The following is an 18,200-nucleotide window of genomic DNA, read 5'->3' on the forward strand; positions in this document are numbered from 1 at the left end:
CAACAGGACTCACACGAGCAGTAGTAGCAGTAGGAGGAGGTCCGGTAAGAAAACTCGAGCGGGGCCGATTATTGGGTGTGAAAAGCGAGAAAACTTGGGCCGGATTGTAGAGCGCGGAAAGCGAGGAATGCTAACAATAAACGCTTCGACTGAAGTCCATATCTAGTGTGCTAAAACTATGTGTCCTAGGATTCTGCGCTCCAAGACAGAGCTTTCCATACGCCGCGCTGGCGCAACATTCCCAAACCCAAGAAATTAGAACAACAGTAATCACGCCAAATCATACACTTTCTCGCGAAAACAAACCAATAGCTTGCTCATCCCCAACTACCCTGCCCCTGACTCTGCCCTGGATCCAGAACTGGCGCACTCCCAGCCTGGCTCTGCTGCGGAGGCGGCTGCGGCATCCCCGGGCCATATATCAGCGCCTGCCTCACTCTGCCCTCGGTCGGCTGCGGCATATCCGGCATCTGCTGCGGCTGCTGCGGCTGCGGCTGCGGCGAGGGCGTCGTGGTCCAGTCTGGCATCTGCCCCGGAGCGGAGAGCGGATGCGCGCTGTAGGGGCTTGTCGAGAAGGGATTCGGCTGTGGGGGGTATGCCGTGGGAGGCGTGGTGGGGCCGTGGTACATCTGCTGCTGTGGGGATGTAGATGTAACGGGCATAGGCATCCAAGCCTGGGGGTGGTACGGCGTTGAAGCCTGGGTGTGGGGAGGGATGCTCTGAGGGGGAGGCGAGTGTTGGGTTACGGAGGAGCGGTGGTAGAGTTGGGAGAGAAGGGCGCCGGATTCGCGCTGGAACCGGTCGCGCCAGTGGGTGAATCCGAAGCGGAGACCGAAGCGGGAGAGGACGGTGGTGAAGTCGTTGATGGCGTTTATCGCACGCGTAGTGGGATCCTGTGGGACGGTCTGCCCGTCTGGAAGGAGTGGCGCAGGGAAAGGTGGAGCAGAGATCGGAACGGGTGGCGCGAGAGGGTCTTCGGAAGCCGTTGGGGGTGCTGAAGGAGCGGGTGGTGTCGGCGGGATGGGGTTGAGGATGATATCGGTGTTCCGGGAAAGGACGTCGACGAATTGGCGGCCAGTCATATAGGCACGCATCGCGTCGTAGAAGGTGACAGGTGGCTTGGTTGTGTTGGAAGGCTTGGAGATGAGCGCAAGCAGGTTCGTGGCATACGCGATGCAGTGCTCGAAAATCAATCGCTGAGCATATTCTTGAATGTGCGGTATCCGGGGGCTTGGCGATAGGATATATACATAGCTGTAGAGCAGCTCGAGCTCGAAGAACGACTTGATGGCCGGTAAGGTACTTTGCGACATGTCTTGGAACCAGTCTGTCATCCTGCTATACATCTTCCAAACGTACGGATAGGGGTCCTGCCACGGATCGCGCCCTGACTGGAACAGGTCCATGTACCACTCCGATTGGATTTCGCGAATCTTGAATAGATCCAGCGCTGAGTCGAAAGATTGCAGGAAGATCTGGGACTGGGGGGAGGAGTGCCTTGATGAAGCGGCAGAGCTGTGGAAAGGAAGCGCGACGTGAGCCGAATCATCCGAGAAGGAGAAAGCCCGTGTTTGGACGAGTGATGTAGACCTTCAGGTGGCGTTAGGTAAGAAGGATCCAAAAGCACTAGGTTCCACATACCTGTCCAAGGCATATACACACCAGTATACCCGTCGTCTTATCTCAAGCTTGGCCCGAGATATTGGCGTACTTCTCGATGGGTCCTGGTGAATGCCAAGATCGACCATGGCTCTAGAAGCGGCTCCTATCAGGGTCCAACTGTCAAAATGGTGAGGATCCATCGTGGCGTAAATTACAAGCAGGATAAGCGCTTGGATACTGCTGATGAAGCCGGGATGCAAGACATTCTCGGCATGTTCGAGAGCAGCATTGACATGGCCAACCGCGTCCGAATACAAGGTGTCGCCGCGTTGCTCAGACTGTGACAAGCATGCTACGGCCAGTACCATGCGTACTATCCAATGATCAAAGGCCGTTGCCGTGTCGTCCATATGGTAGACGGCGTCGACGCAGGAGTACAGCGTGGCTTCTTCGAAAATGGGCAGCAGTGTGAACAAGTTGTTCAAATAATGCTGGATCAGCGGCGTGGCGGCAAATCTCGGCGGAAGGGCCTTGGTGAGACCGGCCGGCATAGGCTCCTTGGAACTCGCAGACAGGATCAGCCGGGCATACGACATCTCGGTCGTGAAGCCATAGAAGTCTCTTGCCGTCGCGTTGACGGCGCTGGACCGGTCAGTGATGGGGAAGGTTGGATACAAGTGGCACTCACAGCAGGCCAAAATCAGATACGAGCTCATCAATGTCTAATGCTTCCTTCCGCCGTGCTGCACGTTTGGTGATGGGCCTTACTCCCCTTACAGTGTCCACAGACGTCCTTCGTGGAGTCGCTGTGTCAATATCTAGCATTAATACTGAGGATGACTTTCTCCTAGCTCTTGCTTCAGCGATCTTCTTCTCCAGCCTCTCGACACGCGCTTCCAGAGTGGCGACATAGCTCCGTTCCTTCCCTCGGGCGAACTGGTCGTTCGTGCTCGAGCATTCTGATGCGCGGTTTGACTTTTCACATGCCGTGCAGGCCGGCAGTTTTCCGTCACACTTGATCTTGGCGGCTCTACATCTCTGGCAGGCAGCCACCGGCCTGCTGACGCGGAGCAGCGGCGTCTCCAGCACCATCAGGTTGTTGCCGGAGAGCGGAGGGATGTCTAGAATCATGATGGCTGATCAGTTCAGGGCCCACGTGAAGACCCGATTAGGAAACGAGTAGAGTCTCTGGTAGGGAAAACGGGAAATGAACGGGATAGCGGCGGGAAGCTAATAAGAAGCGGGTATGTATACAGAACAAAGGAAGCTGGCAACACGAGGGCATGGGGGTCGGACATGGCTGAAAATGTCTCGAGTCCATGGGAGGGAACGCACTTACTAGGGGTCGTCCGACGAATGGGGCGGGTTTAGCGTGGGAGTACAACGTCGAGGGGAGCTTGGGAGCGCAAACGACGTCAACCACGGAGCCCTTCAGCTCGTGCGTCAGGGTGTGGTGCCGGTTTGGGTGGTGTTGAGGCGGGTGTACAGGGCGTGCGGGGCGCAGCAGCGGCTCAGTGCGCACTCAGCCTCGATTGGCCTCACCGACGGCGGGACGGATTGCGCCTAGGCGTTCCGGAGGTGCCCCGCAGTGCTGTAGTGCAGACAGCGACGTTGGGTTCAGCGCTGTCGGGGTTTCGATGCATGTGCCAGCGGTGAGGGTCTGCGGTTGACGTCTCTTTTGACGGCTGCGTGCTAGGCCCGCAGGCACAGCCTATCAGCGGCCGGCCCCGACGACGACCAACGCCGGCAAACATAACGAAACCCTCTGCCCGCCGCGCCGGCTTTGTCATGCGGCTGCGTTGCGCAAGGCGGCCGCCGATTGGGCAGGCGCGTATCAGGGCGCCGTAATTTTCGCCTGCCCTCCAGGAGCGCCCAAGGTTCACCGTCAACGCTCAAACGGACGACTACTCGACGGCCGCCTCTTTGACTCTGCGCTTGGCTGTGCCACGGCGTCTGTGCCTCCCATCGACCTCCCCCTGGACCGCCGCCTGCCCTCCCCAGATTGCCGACTCCTGCACTGTGATGGACGTGCGCGCCACCGCTATATCCGCACCCGTTCTCCCCGCCGCACTTTGCCCGCGAGCCTCCCCCCGATCACTCCAGCGGCGATAATGGACCCGAACGGCACCCAGAACACCCACAATGGGCTGCCGCAGGCGAAGGACGAAGGCACCACGGCGTCGCCCAGCAGGATCGCCCACACACTGACGGCGTGCTGTCGCTGTCGCACGGTAAGCGCCCCTGCGCAAGAGGAAGCGTGCGGTGCCGTCCAGCACTGAGACTGAGCGTGCTCTCTACAGCGCAAGACGCGATGCGATCCGGGCCTGCCCCGATGCGGGCCCTGCGAGCGGACCAACTCCCACTGCGAGTACTACGATCCCGCAAAGGGTCGCAAGATACCCCGCAACTACGTCGTGCACCTGCAGCACAAGGTGCGCGAGCTCGAGAAGCAGCTGGCCGAGCTGGAGAGAGACGATGCAGAGCCGGATCCCGAGGATGTGATGCGCGGAGCGGCCGCTGTGCGCGTGCAGGACACCGACGAGTCCAAGTTCTTGGGCCCGTCGAGCGGCATCACCATCACGCGCCTGGTGATGCAGCTAGCGAAGCAGTTCACCGACTCCAAGAGCATCACAGAGATCGTGCCGGATGCGCGGGCCAAGTCTATAAAGGCGACGTTCGACCAGGAAGATGCAAGGCCGACCTCCAAGGTCTACCCGCTAGTAAGCGACGTTGCGGCTGAAGAGCTGCCGAATAGAGACCTCACCAATCTGCTCGTCGAGCTCTTCTACTGCAAAGGCGCGTATCCCACTCGCCACCCTCAGCCGCAGTGAGCTAACTCTCCGCAGTCCACCCCATGTACCCCATGTTCCACGAGCCCACCTTTACCCAGGACGTCGAAGACGTCTACAAAGGGTCGACTGACCCGTACCAGAACTTTTGCCTCCGCATGGTGATTGCCATCAGCCTGCAAAAGATGGACACGCAGTATGCGGGGCTTGCCGATAGCTACTATCTGGCCGCCCTGAAGTTCTTCGAGGGGGCCATCAAACCCATGAACCTCAAAACGCTGCAGTGCTTCGCTCTTATCGCGGGCTACTCTCTCCTCACTCCGACTAGGACCGCAGTCTACTACATCATCGGTCTTGGGGTCAGGTTATGTCAGGCGCTAGGTCTACATGAGGAGAAAACAATAACAGGGGGCCCCGGTGGGCGCCCGGCCGATCCGCTCGACGTCGACATGCGCCGCCGCCTCTTCTGGAGTATACTCACCATGGAGTACGGGCTATCCCACAGTCTCGGTAGGCCCAGTCACTTTGCCACCAGGCGCGAACACATCGATGTGAACTTTTGCGAACTAGTCGACGATGATTTCATCACAAAAGAGGGGATACGTCCGGCACCCCAGGCCTCCTTGAAGAAATGGATAGCAATACACTTCTTCAAAATGCGCTTGCTGCAGCTGGAGATTCGGCGGAAGTTATATCAAAGGAAACGAGCAGAGCCAAAGGACGATCAAGACCCCTGGTTTACCGAGATGCAAGCCAAGATGGAGGCGTGGAGAGATACGAGCCCCGAGATGGACGGCGGCTCTGGCCTAAACAAGGTCTGGTAAGTGCCTCGTGCTTCTTTGCCACCACTTCTAGGAATTCTTACAAGAAACGCAGGTTCATTGGCAGGTACAACACCATGGTTTGCTTCCTCTATCGTCCGTCCCCGCAGATCCCACGACCAACGGCGCATGCTGCGGTGCTATGTTACGATGCCTGCGAGTACAACATCTACATGACACGGAAGCAGATCGAGACGAAGAGCGTCGACCTCACCTGGATCTTCACACAGTCCATCTTCATGGTGGTCAATGTCATGCTCTGGACCCTTTCGTATTCGGAAGTGCGTCGCAACCACAACCGCGACGAGGTCGAACGCCATTTAAACGTTGCGCTAGAATCCATCGAACTCGCGTCCGAACGATGGCCCGGCGTCGCCTCTGCGCTAGAGCTATATCACAACTTAATCGGCGCGTGCATGAAAATCTATGACAAGGACGGCGATATTCCCATTGCGGCTGGCTCACCTTCAGACAGCGCCTCGGTCTTGTCCAACAGTATTGTGGAGGGCATTAATAGGTCTCGCACAACCAGCCCAGCGACCGCCTCCACCGCATCTGTGAGCACGCCCTCGGAAAACACACAACCGCCTTTTGGTTATTTACCTACAACCCAGGGCCAGCCGCTCTTCAGTTTCAACGCCTCTCAACCAAACATCCCAGACACCTCTCCAGGAGCCCAATCTACCTCGCTCCATACCTCTCCGCAACAGATGCCACCGCAGCTGTATATGGACACGAGCCCAAAGTCCTCTATTGATACGGGCATTCCAGCCTTCAACTACACACCCACAACACAGTTTACTCCTCTTCCAACCACTTTCGCAGAGCTTCCTCAGTGGAATCCCACGTTCTCGATGCCACACCACGAGTCTTTCGGCATGCCTACCGCCTCTCAACCGCTCACATCCCCGATATACAACGAGAACTATGCGGCCAATCACGGCTATCCTATGACCGATTATCTCTACCCGCAGTGGAGTCAAGAGAGCCGGGGCTCGGGTCTGAACCAAGAACAGCAAATGCAGCTAATGCAGGACTTTGAGGCCAACGAGACGGGCAAAATCGAGGAGATGATCCAGCAGAGTCACCAGCTATTTCGGCCATACGTCCAGTCGTACTGAAGTAGTGTCGGTAGCACAAACCAGACAATGCGTGCTGACTGCTAGCACACTCCCATCAGCATCCGTATCGGTCTCTTAAACCGAAAGACGCCAACGCAAGGGGTAACAAAAGCATCGCGCTCCGAGCGTCGCCGAGATCCACCAGCGCTCGTGAGCTATCGAGGAATGTGGGGCCAGCACACGCGTCCCTAGCGCTAAGTGGCGCCGTCAGATTCCAAACCGTGGATGCCTCCCCTTCCAGGCAAGGGTTGCCGAGGCCTACAGAGTCAGCAATCCGCGCGCACTAATCTCAGGCTGATTCGCTTGGCCTGTTTTATATACTTGTACTCTAGACTTTCGTTGTAGCATTTGGGCAGGGAGTTTTTGTCCGTCGGTCTTTTGAAGCGAAGGTGTTGGCTGGGAAAACTACGACGCACATGACGATATACCACGGGTTTCTGGGGTCGATGGGGGCATTAGACACAGCGTCGAGCGGCGGTCGACGAGGCACGAGCGACGGCAAACAGAAGGCGTTGAAGCAATGGATCAGGTATGTAATGGTTTCATGGTCAGCTGGTCTGGGTATGTCTGCCTCAGTACCTATCTCTTCAAGTCTTGCAGTCAAAAAATTTCGCTTCGATCCTGAATGCAGTCGTCTCCGCATATCCCCGCGTTTCTCCAAAGTGATGTTTCTTATCTGTTTGTATATGGACCTCTTGTGTCGATGACAGTGCTCTTTCCACACAGCACGGTGCCCTATTGCTCGAACCCCAGCTTTTCTCTTACACAAATACACAAATACACGGCATGTCGTTTCCTTCCTCCCTTTTGAGATTCCAGCACTCGCCGGCTAGACTATTCGTGTGCAATTCCTCTTCTCCGAAAACGAGCAATCCGTCGTCGAACTCGTCGTGCATCACCGCTCAGCCTCAACCGCAGCATCAGCACCATTCATTCCCTCATTCCTTCCCCCAAACCCGCTCCCCCCACGCCCCATACGGCCGCTCCCCCCTATCGAACCGACCCTCCACACACCCATACTCCCGCCGCGCATGCTCCTCCAGCCCGCGACACAGCGCGCCCACACCTTCTCCTCCTCCCCCGCCGCCAACATCCCCCCGCCCGTCGTCCTCGTCCTCGTCCTCGCACACGCACCGCAGCGCCTCATACACGTACTCGCCGCCCTTGAGCACCGTCCGGCGCTCCCAGTCATCCACCGTCGGCTTCTCCTCGTCCAGGTTCTTAACCAGGTCCAGCAGGCTGTGCGACGGGTGCGAGACGGCGTCCTCGAGGATGTTTTCCAGCGCCGTGAGGAGGCCCTTGTAGAAGCTGGTGAGTTCGCGCGGTTGGAGGGGTGGGAAGGGCGGGAAGGGTGGCAGGGAGGAGAGGTGGGCGGTGGTGGATGTGGATGTGGTTTCCCAGCTGGCTTCGGAGACGGCGGGGTGCGTGGGTGAGAGCATGGCGACGTCCGAGTCTGGGGGCTGGGTGGTGGGTTTGGGTTTGGGCTTGGGGGGCGTCTTCTTGCGGTTCCGCGGGATGATGATGCTCGCTGGGAAGGAGACTGGGAGTGAGCGGCGGAGGGCTTTGGGGCGGGAGAAGTAGTCGATGGGGACGCGGACGGGGAGTCGGACGATGAGGCGGGGGCGCGGGCTGGTGTTGGCGTTTGCATGGCTGCTGCTGCTCTGCGCGTCGTGCTTTGGGAGCTTGTTGGGTGTGCGCTTGGAGATGTGCTGTGGCGGGTCTTGCGCGCTTTTCTCTTCCCGCCGTCGTCGCTTAGACACCGCAGTCCCCGTCTCATTTGGCCCATCTCTTGCTCCCGTGAACACTGCTGGTGGTGGTGCCGCGACACTCCCCACCGGCGAACTCGTCTCCTCCATTTTAATCTCTCCGCCTCCGCCTGCGTACACCTCACCATTCCCCCCTCCACTCAGCGCAGCATTCACCAGCATCCCCGTCGCGATCATCGTCTCCCTCAACACCACGACGACCGCCTTCCCCGCCTGCAGCGCAGCAGGCGCCTCGACGCCGATCGCATGGTCGAAGATGCTCAGACCCTGGTGGATTTGCGGCGGCGTGAGTAGCGACATGTTCTCCGGGGCGAAGTTCGCCCGGCGCGCGTGCAGGTCCGCGAGGGCGTCGGCGTCGGAAAGAGTTCCGGTGGAGATGGCGGATATTCTTTCTAGGTCCTCGAGCGGTGGTGCGGGGGAGTCTGGGTCCATGGCTGTTCTGCATGCGATGGGGGATGCTGCATGCGGTGCCGAAGAAGAGGTTGAGGTGGGCGAGAAGAGGTGCGCTTGAAGGTTAGGTGTGCCGGCCCGCGAATGGGGAGACTGGAAACGTGCGTGGTGCGTAGTTGCTCCTGCTGTTTTGCCCGTGCTGGTGCTGTGCCTGCCTACGCTGTGGGAACGTGCGCGCGAACTATCGTGCCTAGCTGGGTACGTGAATTGGGCGTTTTGCGACGAATTTGTATGCCCTGCTGTGTGAATTTATGGGCACGTGCGTCGGGCTTGTAATGGTTTTTCTGGTCCCGTGAGATCGAATACCGGCGCGTGGTGAAGCAGTGACATGGCTTGCGGACTGGGACGTGAAGGATATCAGGCTCGCCTATGTCAAACCACCAAGAGTCTGGATATTCATCTTCAACTGACCTCGCTCGTTCGGCTTGTCTTTCTAAGCGTTGCCCTTCTAGGAGTGGCAGCACTAAATTCGGAGAAAAACCACGGGGTATCATGGCGCAAAGCTTGACTTTTTCAATTTTGCATCGAGCCTCCTACAGTGCTGCGGCCCAATCCACAGCCCACAGCCCGAAATGCGCTAGCTAGAGTAGCTAAAGCTAAGTCTATATAGTTACTAAGCTACTAAGAAAGCGCGCCAGTTCTAACACAGTTCACAGCATGTGCAAGTCCCCAATTTACGCCCAAATTGCCACCACGGCGTCTGCAAGCGCCGCAGTCTCCGTTCCTTGGCCCCCGGCCTACTCGAAATCTCGCGATAGCACGTCCGACATATACGGTACTTGCGAATCTCTATCGGGCGTCGGTGGCACTTCTTGCAGAATTTGCTTGAGAAACGACGTAGGAAATACGAAGGCATTGTTTTAGGAACCTTTTGTGTTGTGTTGCTTGAAGTAGTGTTGGGAGCGACGTTTGAGGAGGGGGAAGGGGAGAAGATGGGGAGTAAGTAAGAGCATGTGTGAAGAAGGGAGTAAGGTATATTTTATATACTGGAGCGAGTGATGCGCTGTTATGGAATTGCAGTGTGTTGGACAACACATGAATGTACACTCTTCAAGCTGGTTCTTCACAACGCTGGTTTTGAAGCCCCGTCCGCATGAGCGAGCCAGGACTATCGTCACCAAGAGCGAGCGCATGCTTCCGCCTCCTGCAGCCCAGTCTCTACCGCGCTTCACCGCCAGACCCGCCACCACGGCTCCTCACGCGGTTGCCGCTCTAACGGCGCCTCACGCAGTTGCAGCTCTATGATCAACGTCCCCTCCAAAGTCCACTGATAGCACGACCGGCATATATTGTAGTCGCGATTCATTACCGAGTGGCGGCGGCACATGGTGCAGGATTTCGTTGAGGGGTGGTAGTTGTTGTAATCGATGATCTGGCCGTGGCCGCGGGCGCTGAACCGATGGAAGTTCCAGGGCATTTTGGCGAGATGTGGACGTATTGATGGGGTTGGAGCTTTGCTTGGTGTGTTGCAAGTGGAATTATTGCGGTGTTGCTATGAGGAAGAGATGGGGTTTCTTATAGCATTCCGCCGAGGGGAGCGATGGGTTGTAGATAGGGCGTCGAGGCATGGGATGCGTGTGCGGTATTTGTGTACTTTGGCTTGGTGATGTCGCAAGGGCAAATAAGACTGTTTGGTTGTATGTTGATGATAGTCCACTTGCGCCAAATCATTCATAGGTGACTCAGTCTCCGGGAATGAGTCCTCGAGGATACGCGCGTGAGTAGGTAGCACCGTGTAAGAGTAGACATGTGTAACGAGCCATGCTCGCAGCTAGGCGCGTTATCAGTGTATGATGAGTTGAGGCTTACGCCTGCAGGTTTCATTGAAGTGTTGCTACACCAACACATATCGTGACATGTCTAGACTCTGCTGCCATGGCTTCCATGATGCGAAGGATAGGTTATCAGCGTAGCTTCTCTTTACAGCGAACCGCCAACGCTTGGAGCATACCAAACGACATTGGCTCTCGGTGACCATGGCGATGGGGATGTCGGGGAGTCGGAGGACATTGTCGCTTCGTTCGAGGCAGGTTTCCATGCGCTTGTACTGGGGTCAGTTGCCTTGATGAAGAGTAGTATATTTGCGGTGGTCACGAATAAATCGTGTCCGTAGAGCCCTTGAGTTGATGAGTAAACGCAGGTGTTCGTAATAGGAGCAATGGGAGTGGATGAATGTGGCAATCATGTGACAGAACATTCCAGCCACATGAGCACCGCCACGATGACGTAACACTATCGCTCGTGTATATAGGCTGATGCCGTACCCACTCCAAATCCAACATTACCCAACAAACAGCAAGGAAGAGTACGATTGAAAGTTTCCGGGTCTGTCCAAGTCTGACTTTAATAGCTCTTCGACGTACGACGAATCCAAAATGCCAGTCCCGATGCCGTCGACCACCGAAAAGTCGACTTCAGCGACGAGCACGTCCGCCACGGCATCGACGGCTCACGACGTGGAGAAGCCGTCAACGCAGAGCGTAGCATCCGCAACCCACACGAAGAAGACCGAGGCTGAGCTCGAAGCGGAGCGTTTGTATGAGGAGCGCATGGAGGAAGAGTATGCGAAACGAGAGGGCGGCGCTTGATCTTCTCGCTACGAGGCATCGCGACCCTTCGCATCTGCGACTTCCGGCATGAAGGATTTCCCTCCATCGGCCCAGTTTGAGATATCCCAGATTCTCCGCTTTATGTAGCAATCCCAATCAAATCCACGATTCACCCCGCAAGAGCCTTTTGCACCAATTCCTGCGGTCTTCCGCTCATGGGAATCTGCAGCGCCAGCTCGTGACCCTTCTCCGTCATCTTGCCCCACGTCTTCCTCAGTATACTAATAATCTTATCCTCATCGTGCTCTTTCTCAAACTGCTCGAACTGGTCGTCTAGAAACACTAAGCAAGCCACGTCTTCGAGGACCTGCGTCTCCTCGTCCATTTTGAGGTCCTCTTTGCGTATCAGCGCCGCTACGCGTCCCGCAATATCATCCGTATAGCCTGACTCTCTGCAGATGTGTTCGACTTGCTCCGCTTGCCGCTTCTTGAGGAAGGTGCGCCACGCGTGGTAGCCGATGCGCGTCATAGGGTACGAGTCGCGGGGGACTTCCCAGCGGCGGAAGTGCTGGGCTCGTATCGCGAGGCGGAGGGCTTCGGAGGCGGACGGAGCGCGCTTCGCGAGGTATTCGGAGCACTTCTGGGCATAATGTAATTCGTATGGTAGCTCTTTGCCGGCCACGGTGATCTTCTTTGGATCGAGCGCGTGGGCCGCGTCGATGGCGGAGAGGGCGCGGTCGTATGGAGCCGTCATTGTTGCTGGGGGCTATTTGAGCTCGATGAATGGTTTAGGAGAGGAAATGGAGAATTGAGGTGTTTATCATGCAAGTCAATGGGTTTGGTCTGCGCGATGACGGCGCACGTATACTTCCGCGGGGTTGGTGAGGCTAAGCTCTGACGGGTTACGTCGAGAGACCGGTGCGAGCCGAGCCGTGCAGCTGCAACCTCACCCAGGGTATTTCTCCATCACACTTCAGGTCGAGCATACGGCGTCGACGTTGTAGACACCAGACGCGAGTGGTTCTGCTTCGAACGCATCAAGTAGTCCTTCCTGGAGCTCACCATCACGGATCGACGACCTGCTAAACAGATCTCCACAACTCGCCATTCTTCACACGTCTCCCAACAGAGCTCGCCGCCGCCAAACTTCTCGCTAACCCCAGTCTATCAAGTTGCCCTACATTGCAGATAGACCTGAAGGAGATCGGCCGGTTGGGCTATGGTGCATATCACGGATTTTTCTTCAGCTGTGCGCTTTGGAGATGGCGGCGGACGGGATATAGATCCGGATCCACAGAGTCGATAGGGAATAGAAGAAGACATATCAGCTCCCGAGCACGAAGAAGTGGGCACGAATTACTGCATCCGGTGGCTGGGTGACCAAGCGAGTTCTACGCCGGATCGTAGGTCCAGGCCCCTATGGAGCTGTCAACGGCACTACCCGGCATAAATTGTATATCTGGCCAATCCGCGGAAGAAACGGAGAACGGGACAATGTGGGCTATGCTCGATCTTCCGATCCAGGTTACAGCTCGGATACGAAGAAACGGTGAGGCAAGAGGTAGGGCAAACCACATGGCTTGCGGTTTCCTTCGGATCGTCATTCTCAGCCCGTGTGATCGTTCCTCTGCATCAACGTCAGTGGTTTTAGAGTTTGTTTCACACGCAACGCGTCCCTCATGATAGGACTCAGCCCTAGATCGACAAGAAAGACATCCCATTTCTTATTACGCGGAAGGGCAGGTGTGGGACTTGGCGGCTACGGCCATCCAAACAAAGACTTATTAGTGACTCCGTTTGTCGATCGAGTGTCCGGTTCGGTTCCGTTCGGTTCGGTTCGCTCAGGGGCTGGGGTCGCCGATTTGTGTTCACGGAATGTGAATTGTAGGCAAGGCAGAAGACCGGTGCCGCTCCGGGACTGCCTGCCTCCGGACGAGAGTAACGGTGACATGTTCCGTTTGCCTACTTCTTGGACTCCACGGCATAGCTGAAATCCACAGAATCGACGTTCAGCCTGTCAGAACGTTGTGTCGGTGCCCACCAATCAGCTTTCGGCTCACATCATCTGGCTTTCTGTACAACCACTGGTTTCCCGGCGCAGTGTCCTCTGACCTACAAGATGTTATTAATGTGAGCCGCGCCCTCTCAGCCCTATACGCCCCAAGACTTGGCTTCGATGAAGAAATTGACGCAGTCCAGCTCTGGATTCCTTCTGTGGTCACTATGATCTTCTGATGACAGCCAACACCTGTTCGAGCCAAGGCGTCGTCCAATAAGCCCACTCCGCCCTCTTGCGCAGTCTTCCTCCAGACTACTCCAATCGACTATTCGTATTGGCCCAGACCCTCCGATGTGACCGCTGCGCTGATATCGTCCTTCACTCGGGCACTGGCAGCATACATCGCTCACATGCCCACGGAAGCACTTTTCAGGACAATGGTATGATTTAGGCAGCCATCGTGCCTGTAGCCACTTCGGATTCAATACCCAACCGGGTATTGCGGTGCAATGCCACGGGCTACCGGAAAAGGTATATAAAACGTCTCGATCGTCCTAAGATTCTTTTCATCTTCATCACTCACATCATTCCCCTGACGCACCATCCATTAGCACTATCCAATTTAGTTCATCATGAGCCGAATCCCCCTTCCTCCCGTTGCTGAACCAGCTGCGTTCAGCAAGAACTACATCTTGTATTGGAACCAGGTCGGGCTAGAGCTCAATCGCCTCACCCACACAGTCAATGGGCCTCAAAGTGGACCGCCACTCTCCGCAAGGGCTCTGGGAATGCTGCAACTCGCAATACATGATGCCTACTTCGCCATCAAGCCGTCCGCCACCTTCCAGACCTTCCTAACCCCAGGCGACGATATGCCGGAGGCATACCGCTTGCCCGATCCCGCTGGTGCTAGTGATGCCAGACAGGCAGTCGCTGGCGCGGCTATCTGGATGCTGGATAAGCTCTACGCAGAGTTCACTGAAGCCACCGCGTTTAACTCCACCTTACAGCTTAAGAAGCTCCTCGATGACTCCATCACCAAGTTTGGCGGCGTTCATCGGGCCTCCAGGAGCTACAGGTTCGGAGTGGAAGTAGCAAGGGTCATATACAGACTTCTTTTCCATCCAGAAGGTGTATCTTCCGAAGGCTACTGCCCTGAACCGGGACGCTATAAAGTAAGTCTTATACTCTTCGCGGTTTCTCTAATTTGTTTACTGACTTGGCAAGTTTGACGACGAACCGACCCACCCGGTATTCATCGTCCCAGCTGACCACAACGATCCTGATGGGCCCATGAAACCCACTCACAGATACCATGGCCCATACTACGGGGCAACTGCGAAACGTCTTGCCACTCAAAGTGAACACATGATTGCGGATCCTCCCGGTATTCGCACTCAAGAATGTGATGGTCTCGCAGAATATGATGATGCCATCCGCGATGTCATCCGCATGGGCGGTGCTACCGCCCTCAACTCCACCAAACGCTACCCATTCCAAACAGCTGTGGGTCACTTCTGGGCATACGGTATGCTACTCCCTCGGTCAATCCGCACTTAGCACAAGGGATTCATGCTGACTTACTTTAGATGGTTCGAATCTCATCGGCACACCGCCGCGCGAGTACAACCAAATGATTCGAATGATCGCAGTCGCCCACAAGCCGCACCCAGACATCGACAACGAGCAGAACAACGCCGACTTTGCTCGCATATTGGCCTTGGCCAATGTTGCAATGGCCGATGCTGGCGTTTTTGCTTGGAAAGAGAAGTGGGACTTCGAGTTCTGGCGCCCCTTGAGCGGTGTTCGTGACGATGGCCGTGACGCCCACGGTGATCCATTCTTCCTCACCCTTGGCGCCCCCTCCACCAATACCAATGACATCCCGTTCAAACCTCCTTTCCCGGCTTATCCGAGCGGCCACGCCACATTCGGCGCTGCTGCGTTCCAAATCGTCCGTCGCTACTATAACGGGCGTCTGGGTAACTGGGCAAAGGATGAGCCAGACAGCATCGCCTTCGAGTTCCTATCCGAGGAGCTCAACGGCATTAGCCGCGACCTGGACAAGCGGTACGATCCCACTGCCAAGATCACGGATCAGCCCGGCATAGTTCGCACGTGCTGGCCCCGCAAGTTCAAAAGCGCTTGGGAGGCCATATTCGATAACGCCATTTCACGCGTCTTCCTAGGCGTGCACTGGCGCTTCGATGCTGCGGCGGCCGAGGACATCCTAGTTCCGACTAACGTCCCGCATGTTTATGCTGTCGATGAGAACGGCGCTACGAGGTATAAGCCGGTCAATGACATCCGCTATGTCACAATGGGGCCGAGGCGAGGCTGTGAGGGGATGTTCCCAATCGGCGGTGTGCCGCTCGGTATGGGCATCGCGAATGAGATCTTTGAGAGTGGCCTGAAGCCCACACCCCCTGATATCCAGCCCATGAAAGGGGCTGAGCAGAAGCCGCCACAGAAGGTCATGAACGGCGGTGCCGATGGACTCAATGGAGGCACGAATGGAGCTAATGGCAGTGCCACTGAGGGTGCCAATGGAGCCAATGGGGAGCACGTTTGAATTCGGCTCTAGAACCTGCCAACGCTGGCGTTATCTATCTTGGTACCCTTATCCATAGTTTATTCCATCTTCGCTTCCTCCTTCGCTTGTTTCTGTTTCTGCTTAACCTTTTTCGCCTTCCTGCTTTTGGCTCGCTTCCTTTGCTTCGAGGTGCTCTTTCCACCCTCAGCAGCCGCTTCTCCGACGTTACGCTCTTCTTTCTCTCCATCACCTTGTGCATCCCCGTCCCGTGGGCCTCCATCCCCCTCAGCCCCATCCTCCCCCGCTCGCGCCAGCGCCACAACCTGCGCCTCAGCCAGCATCCGCGCATAAACAACCAGCCTCCCAGTAAACTGCCTATGCACATCCGCCTCCAACGCATCCACACACTCCGCCAAACCCTCCTCCCTCGCCTCCCTCGGCATGCCCTCCCTCAGCCTCTCAATCGCATACACAGCGCCCGCCTGGAAGCTCGCCAGCAGCGTCTGATCGCGCGCGATAGCGCGCACAAACACCTCGGAATCTTGGGCTTCGAAGTCCCACTGCTGCAGGAAGGTCTTGGAGTGCGCGCCGAGAAGCTGCGTCAGCGCGGCGCTGCGCTGCGTGATCAGGCTGTCGCGCACGTAGATGATGCCGCCGCAGGAGGCGACGAAGGGGGGGAACTGGGGGTCGTAGACCGCGTCGGGCCCTGAGGAGGCGGAACGATTAGCAGATAATCAGCGTTTTTTTTACCATGAGGTTGGCTTACAATCGGGCCAGGTGAGGTTGCTGAAGGGGGAAGTGTTGGCGGGTGGGAAGAGGGTTGCGAGCGGGTCGTCGGACATGATTGAAGGGATTGGGTGCTAGATGTGGTGGCGGAGAAGTGCTTTCGTGGGCGTCGGCGAAACGGGTAGTCGGTGCTGCGTGATGGCCTTCGGTAGGAACTTTGATCGGAGTGCTGTGGGTTGTGGTGTAGGGCAGGGTGTCTCCACTGTGGGATGTTGGGCATGTTCCGTGGCAACGGGCAAGATATTTCGAGGTTCGCTGCTGACTGTGGGATATACGGAAGACTTATCGAGCTTGCGCGATTGCCGTACCGGCTACTTTCACTCACGACGTTTCGAGAGTTTGAGTGAAGGTATATTCCGCCTCCTATGTCTTTGCTGCATTATCAGCGGTAATACTGACTATGAACTATTACATTGGACGCTGGATAGGTGAGAGATCCTGGTTCAAGAGATTATACGATCGGGTCTCTTTTACCAGGCCCCTGGGCTTCTGACCGCGGGCTTCCCTCCCAAGTATATAAAGAGCCACCTAGTGCCCTTTCTCAACTTCCTCCAGCCTCTCCTCTCCCAATCCCCTAGAAACGCTCCCTACCAGCTGAAAGCTTCACCAAGAATCCATCATTGCCATTCCCAGTCCGTTAGCAAATCAAGGTCAGTAGATTGCCCCTCACATAATAGAACAGAAAGTTAATATTCCCAGCCATGGGAAGACGAAACCCGCGATATACCCGCTCAGAGCTCATCGCCTTGCTCAAGAAACAGTGCCCAGAAGCCTACGAAGCGCTCCCTCCTCAAGACTCGTTCACGTTCGAGGAAGAAGATGGAAAGCAACACCTGCACGTAGGCCACTTGAAAGGCTCCCGCATTTGGGTGCGCTTCCCCGATCAGGATAGCAAATGGAAGAATGAGAATTGGTTGTCGTTCACCTCTGCCGGCGGCCACCTCCGACGCACTGCCGACTTCGGCAAGAGGGGCATCACTTGGCTGGCTCCATTCTGCCACCTGTTGCCGGCTCAGCACGCGTATCCTTGGTGCGATGGGATGCGGGCTCTGGTCATCTGTGTCTTCGTTCTGTGCGGGAAGAGGCCCGAGTTCAATGACTTTCGCAATGGCGGTGGGTCGGATGCCCTCGTTAGAGTCTTACGGGGCGTCTCTCCGCTTCTCCTGCGAGACAAGGCACTGGCGAAAGAGAAGCAACTGGCGAACGAGAAGCAACTAGCGAACGAGAAGCAACCAGCGAACGAGAAGCAACCAGCGAACGAGAAGCAACTGGCGAACGAGAAGCAACTAGCGAACGAGAAGCAACCAGCGAACGAGAAGCAACCAGCGAACGAGAAGCAACTGGCGAGCGAAAAGCAACTGGCGAGCGAGAAGCAACTAGCGAAAGAAAAGCAACAGAAACATGAAGAACCAGTATCCCCGGCTGCGACTGATGGTGCAAACATTCAGCAGAAGGCGAATCCCGCTACGCCATCCATCAAGGATCCGAAAATCAGCGACCCGCTTGGAGGGAGCACGATGGTCAAGAATGAACCACAAGCCACCACGGTTGAAGAGAAGGCGTGCGTCAAGAAGGACCCTGACGAGCCTCCCATTTCCAGCGCTACACAGCCCATCAAGCAAGATCCCGATGCCGTGTCTCCCTCTGAGGAAAAGCCGGCCATGAAGACCGAATCGGGAGTTGGCGAGAAGCCGCGTTTGAAGAACTCTACATCCGAGGATACCTCGGCTTCGATGAAGCGATCATACTGTCAATTCCTCGAGGGCCAGCAAGACTGAGGGTGA

At 56.5% G+C, this 18,200-nt stretch overlaps 8 protein-coding genes across 8 annotated transcripts; 4 read left to right on the top strand and 4 right to left on the bottom strand.

Moving 5' to 3' along the window:
• Nucleotides 1–241: 241 nt before the first annotated feature.
• Nucleotides 242–2,933, bottom strand: BU26DRAFT_316404 (uncharacterized protein). The gene is made up of 3 exons (XM_033821990.1): nucleotides 2,291–2,933; nucleotides 1,642–2,244; nucleotides 242–1,590 (listed from the first exon to the last, which is right to left on the bottom strand). The coding sequence occupies exons 1-3, from the start codon at nucleotides 2,731–2,733 to the stop codon at nucleotides 318–320; spliced, it is 2,319 nt and encodes a 772-aa protein (XP_033684346.1). The 5' UTR covers nucleotides 2,734–2,933; the 3' UTR covers nucleotides 242–317.
• A 620-nt stretch (nucleotides 2,934–3,553) lies between these two features.
• Nucleotides 3,554–6,497, top strand: BU26DRAFT_316411 (uncharacterized protein). Its single transcript, XM_033821991.1, has 5 exons — nucleotides 3,554–3,833; nucleotides 3,903–4,398; nucleotides 4,449–5,211; nucleotides 5,268–5,769; nucleotides 5,827–6,497. Exons 1-5 carry the CDS (start codon nucleotides 3,714–3,716, stop codon nucleotides 6,331–6,333), a joined length of 2,388 nt encoding a protein of 795 aa, XP_033684347.1. The 5' UTR covers nucleotides 3,554–3,713; the 3' UTR covers nucleotides 6,334–6,497.
• Nucleotides 6,498–7,271: 774 nt separating this feature from the next.
• BU26DRAFT_564999 (uncharacterized protein) lies at nucleotides 7,272–8,531 on the bottom strand (the record flags this gene model as incomplete). Its single annotated transcript, XM_033833334.1, has 1 exon — nucleotides 7,272–8,531. The coding sequence occupies one exon, from the start codon at nucleotides 8,529–8,531 to the stop codon at nucleotides 7,272–7,274; it is 1,260 nt and encodes a 419-aa protein (XP_033684348.1).
• Nucleotides 8,532–10,770: 2,239 nt separating this feature from the next.
• On the top strand, nucleotides 10,771–11,137 carry BU26DRAFT_565000 (uncharacterized protein; the record flags this gene model as incomplete). The annotated part of the gene is made up of 2 exons (XM_033833335.1): nucleotides 10,771–10,775; nucleotides 10,900–11,137. The coding sequence occupies 2 exons, from the start codon at nucleotides 10,771–10,773 to the stop codon at nucleotides 11,135–11,137; spliced, it is 243 nt and encodes an 80-aa protein (XP_033684349.1).
• Nucleotides 10,925–11,953, bottom strand: BU26DRAFT_519451 (uncharacterized protein). Its single transcript, XM_033829059.1, has one exon. The coding sequence runs from the start codon at nucleotides 11,850–11,852 to the stop codon at nucleotides 11,268–11,270; it is 585 nt and encodes a 194-aa protein (XP_033684350.1). The 5' UTR covers nucleotides 11,853–11,953; the 3' UTR covers nucleotides 10,925–11,267.
• A 1,776-nt stretch (nucleotides 11,954–13,729) lies between these two features.
• On the top strand, nucleotides 13,730–15,669 carry BU26DRAFT_540633 (acid phosphatase/Vanadium-dependent haloperoxidase; the record flags this gene model as incomplete). Its single annotated transcript, XM_033831557.1, has 4 exons — nucleotides 13,730–14,272; nucleotides 14,325–14,625; nucleotides 14,687–15,570; nucleotides 15,637–15,669. The coding sequence occupies 4 exons, from the start codon at nucleotides 13,730–13,732 to the stop codon at nucleotides 15,667–15,669; spliced, it is 1,761 nt and encodes a 586-aa protein (XP_033684351.1).
• A 59-nt stretch (nucleotides 15,670–15,728) lies between these two features.
• BU26DRAFT_565003 (uncharacterized protein) lies at nucleotides 15,729–16,472 on the bottom strand (the record flags this gene model as incomplete). Its single annotated transcript, XM_033833336.1, has 2 exons — nucleotides 15,729–16,336; nucleotides 16,397–16,472. 2 exons carry the CDS (start codon nucleotides 16,470–16,472, stop codon nucleotides 15,729–15,731), a joined length of 684 nt encoding a protein of 227 aa, XP_033684352.1.
• A 172-nt stretch (nucleotides 16,473–16,644) lies between these two features.
• Nucleotides 16,645–18,194, top strand: BU26DRAFT_595120 (uncharacterized protein; the record flags this gene model as incomplete). The annotated part of the gene is made up of 1 exon (XM_033834928.1): nucleotides 16,645–18,194. Exon 1 carries the CDS (start codon nucleotides 17,118–17,120, stop codon nucleotides 18,192–18,194), a length of 1,077 nt encoding a protein of 358 aa, XP_033684353.1. The 5' UTR covers nucleotides 16,645–17,117.
• Between the last annotated feature and the right edge of the window lie 6 nt (nucleotides 18,195–18,200).

This window comes from Trematosphaeria pertusa (assembly GCF_010094035.1).
Source record: "Trematosphaeria pertusa strain CBS 122368 unplaced genomic scaffold BU26scaffold_7, whole genome shotgun sequence".
Classification (NCBI taxonomy): Eukaryota; Fungi; Ascomycota; class Dothideomycetes; order Pleosporales; family Trematosphaeriaceae; genus Trematosphaeria; species Trematosphaeria pertusa.

Coding starts and splice junctions, on each gene's coding strand:
- BU26DRAFT_316404 (XM_033821990.1), bottom strand. CDS start 2,733: ATGATTCTAGACATCCCTCCGCTCTCCGGCAACAACCTGATGGTGCTG. Junction 2,245..2,290: donor GTATCTGATTTTGGCCTGCT/GTGAGTGCCACT, acceptor TGACCGGTCCAG/CGCCGTCAACGCGACGGCAA. Junction 1,591..1,641: donor TGTGTATATGCCTTGGACAG/GTATGTGGAACC, acceptor CGCCACCTGAAG/GTCTACATCACTCGTCCAAA.
- BU26DRAFT_316411 (XM_033821991.1), top strand. CDS start 3,714: ATGGACCCGAACGGCACCCAGAACACCCACAATGGGCTGCCGCAGGCG. Junction 4,399..4,448: donor CGAGCTCTTCTACTGCAAAG/GCGCGTATCCCA, acceptor AACTCTCCGCAG/TCCACCCCATGTACCCCATG. Junction 5,770..5,826: donor CGACCGCCTCCACCGCATCT/GTGAGCACGCCC, acceptor CCTACAACCCAG/GGCCAGCCGCTCTTCAGTTT.
- BU26DRAFT_519451 (XM_033829059.1), bottom strand. CDS start 11,852: ATGACGGCTCCATACGACCGCGCCCTCTCCGCCATCGACGCGGCCCAC.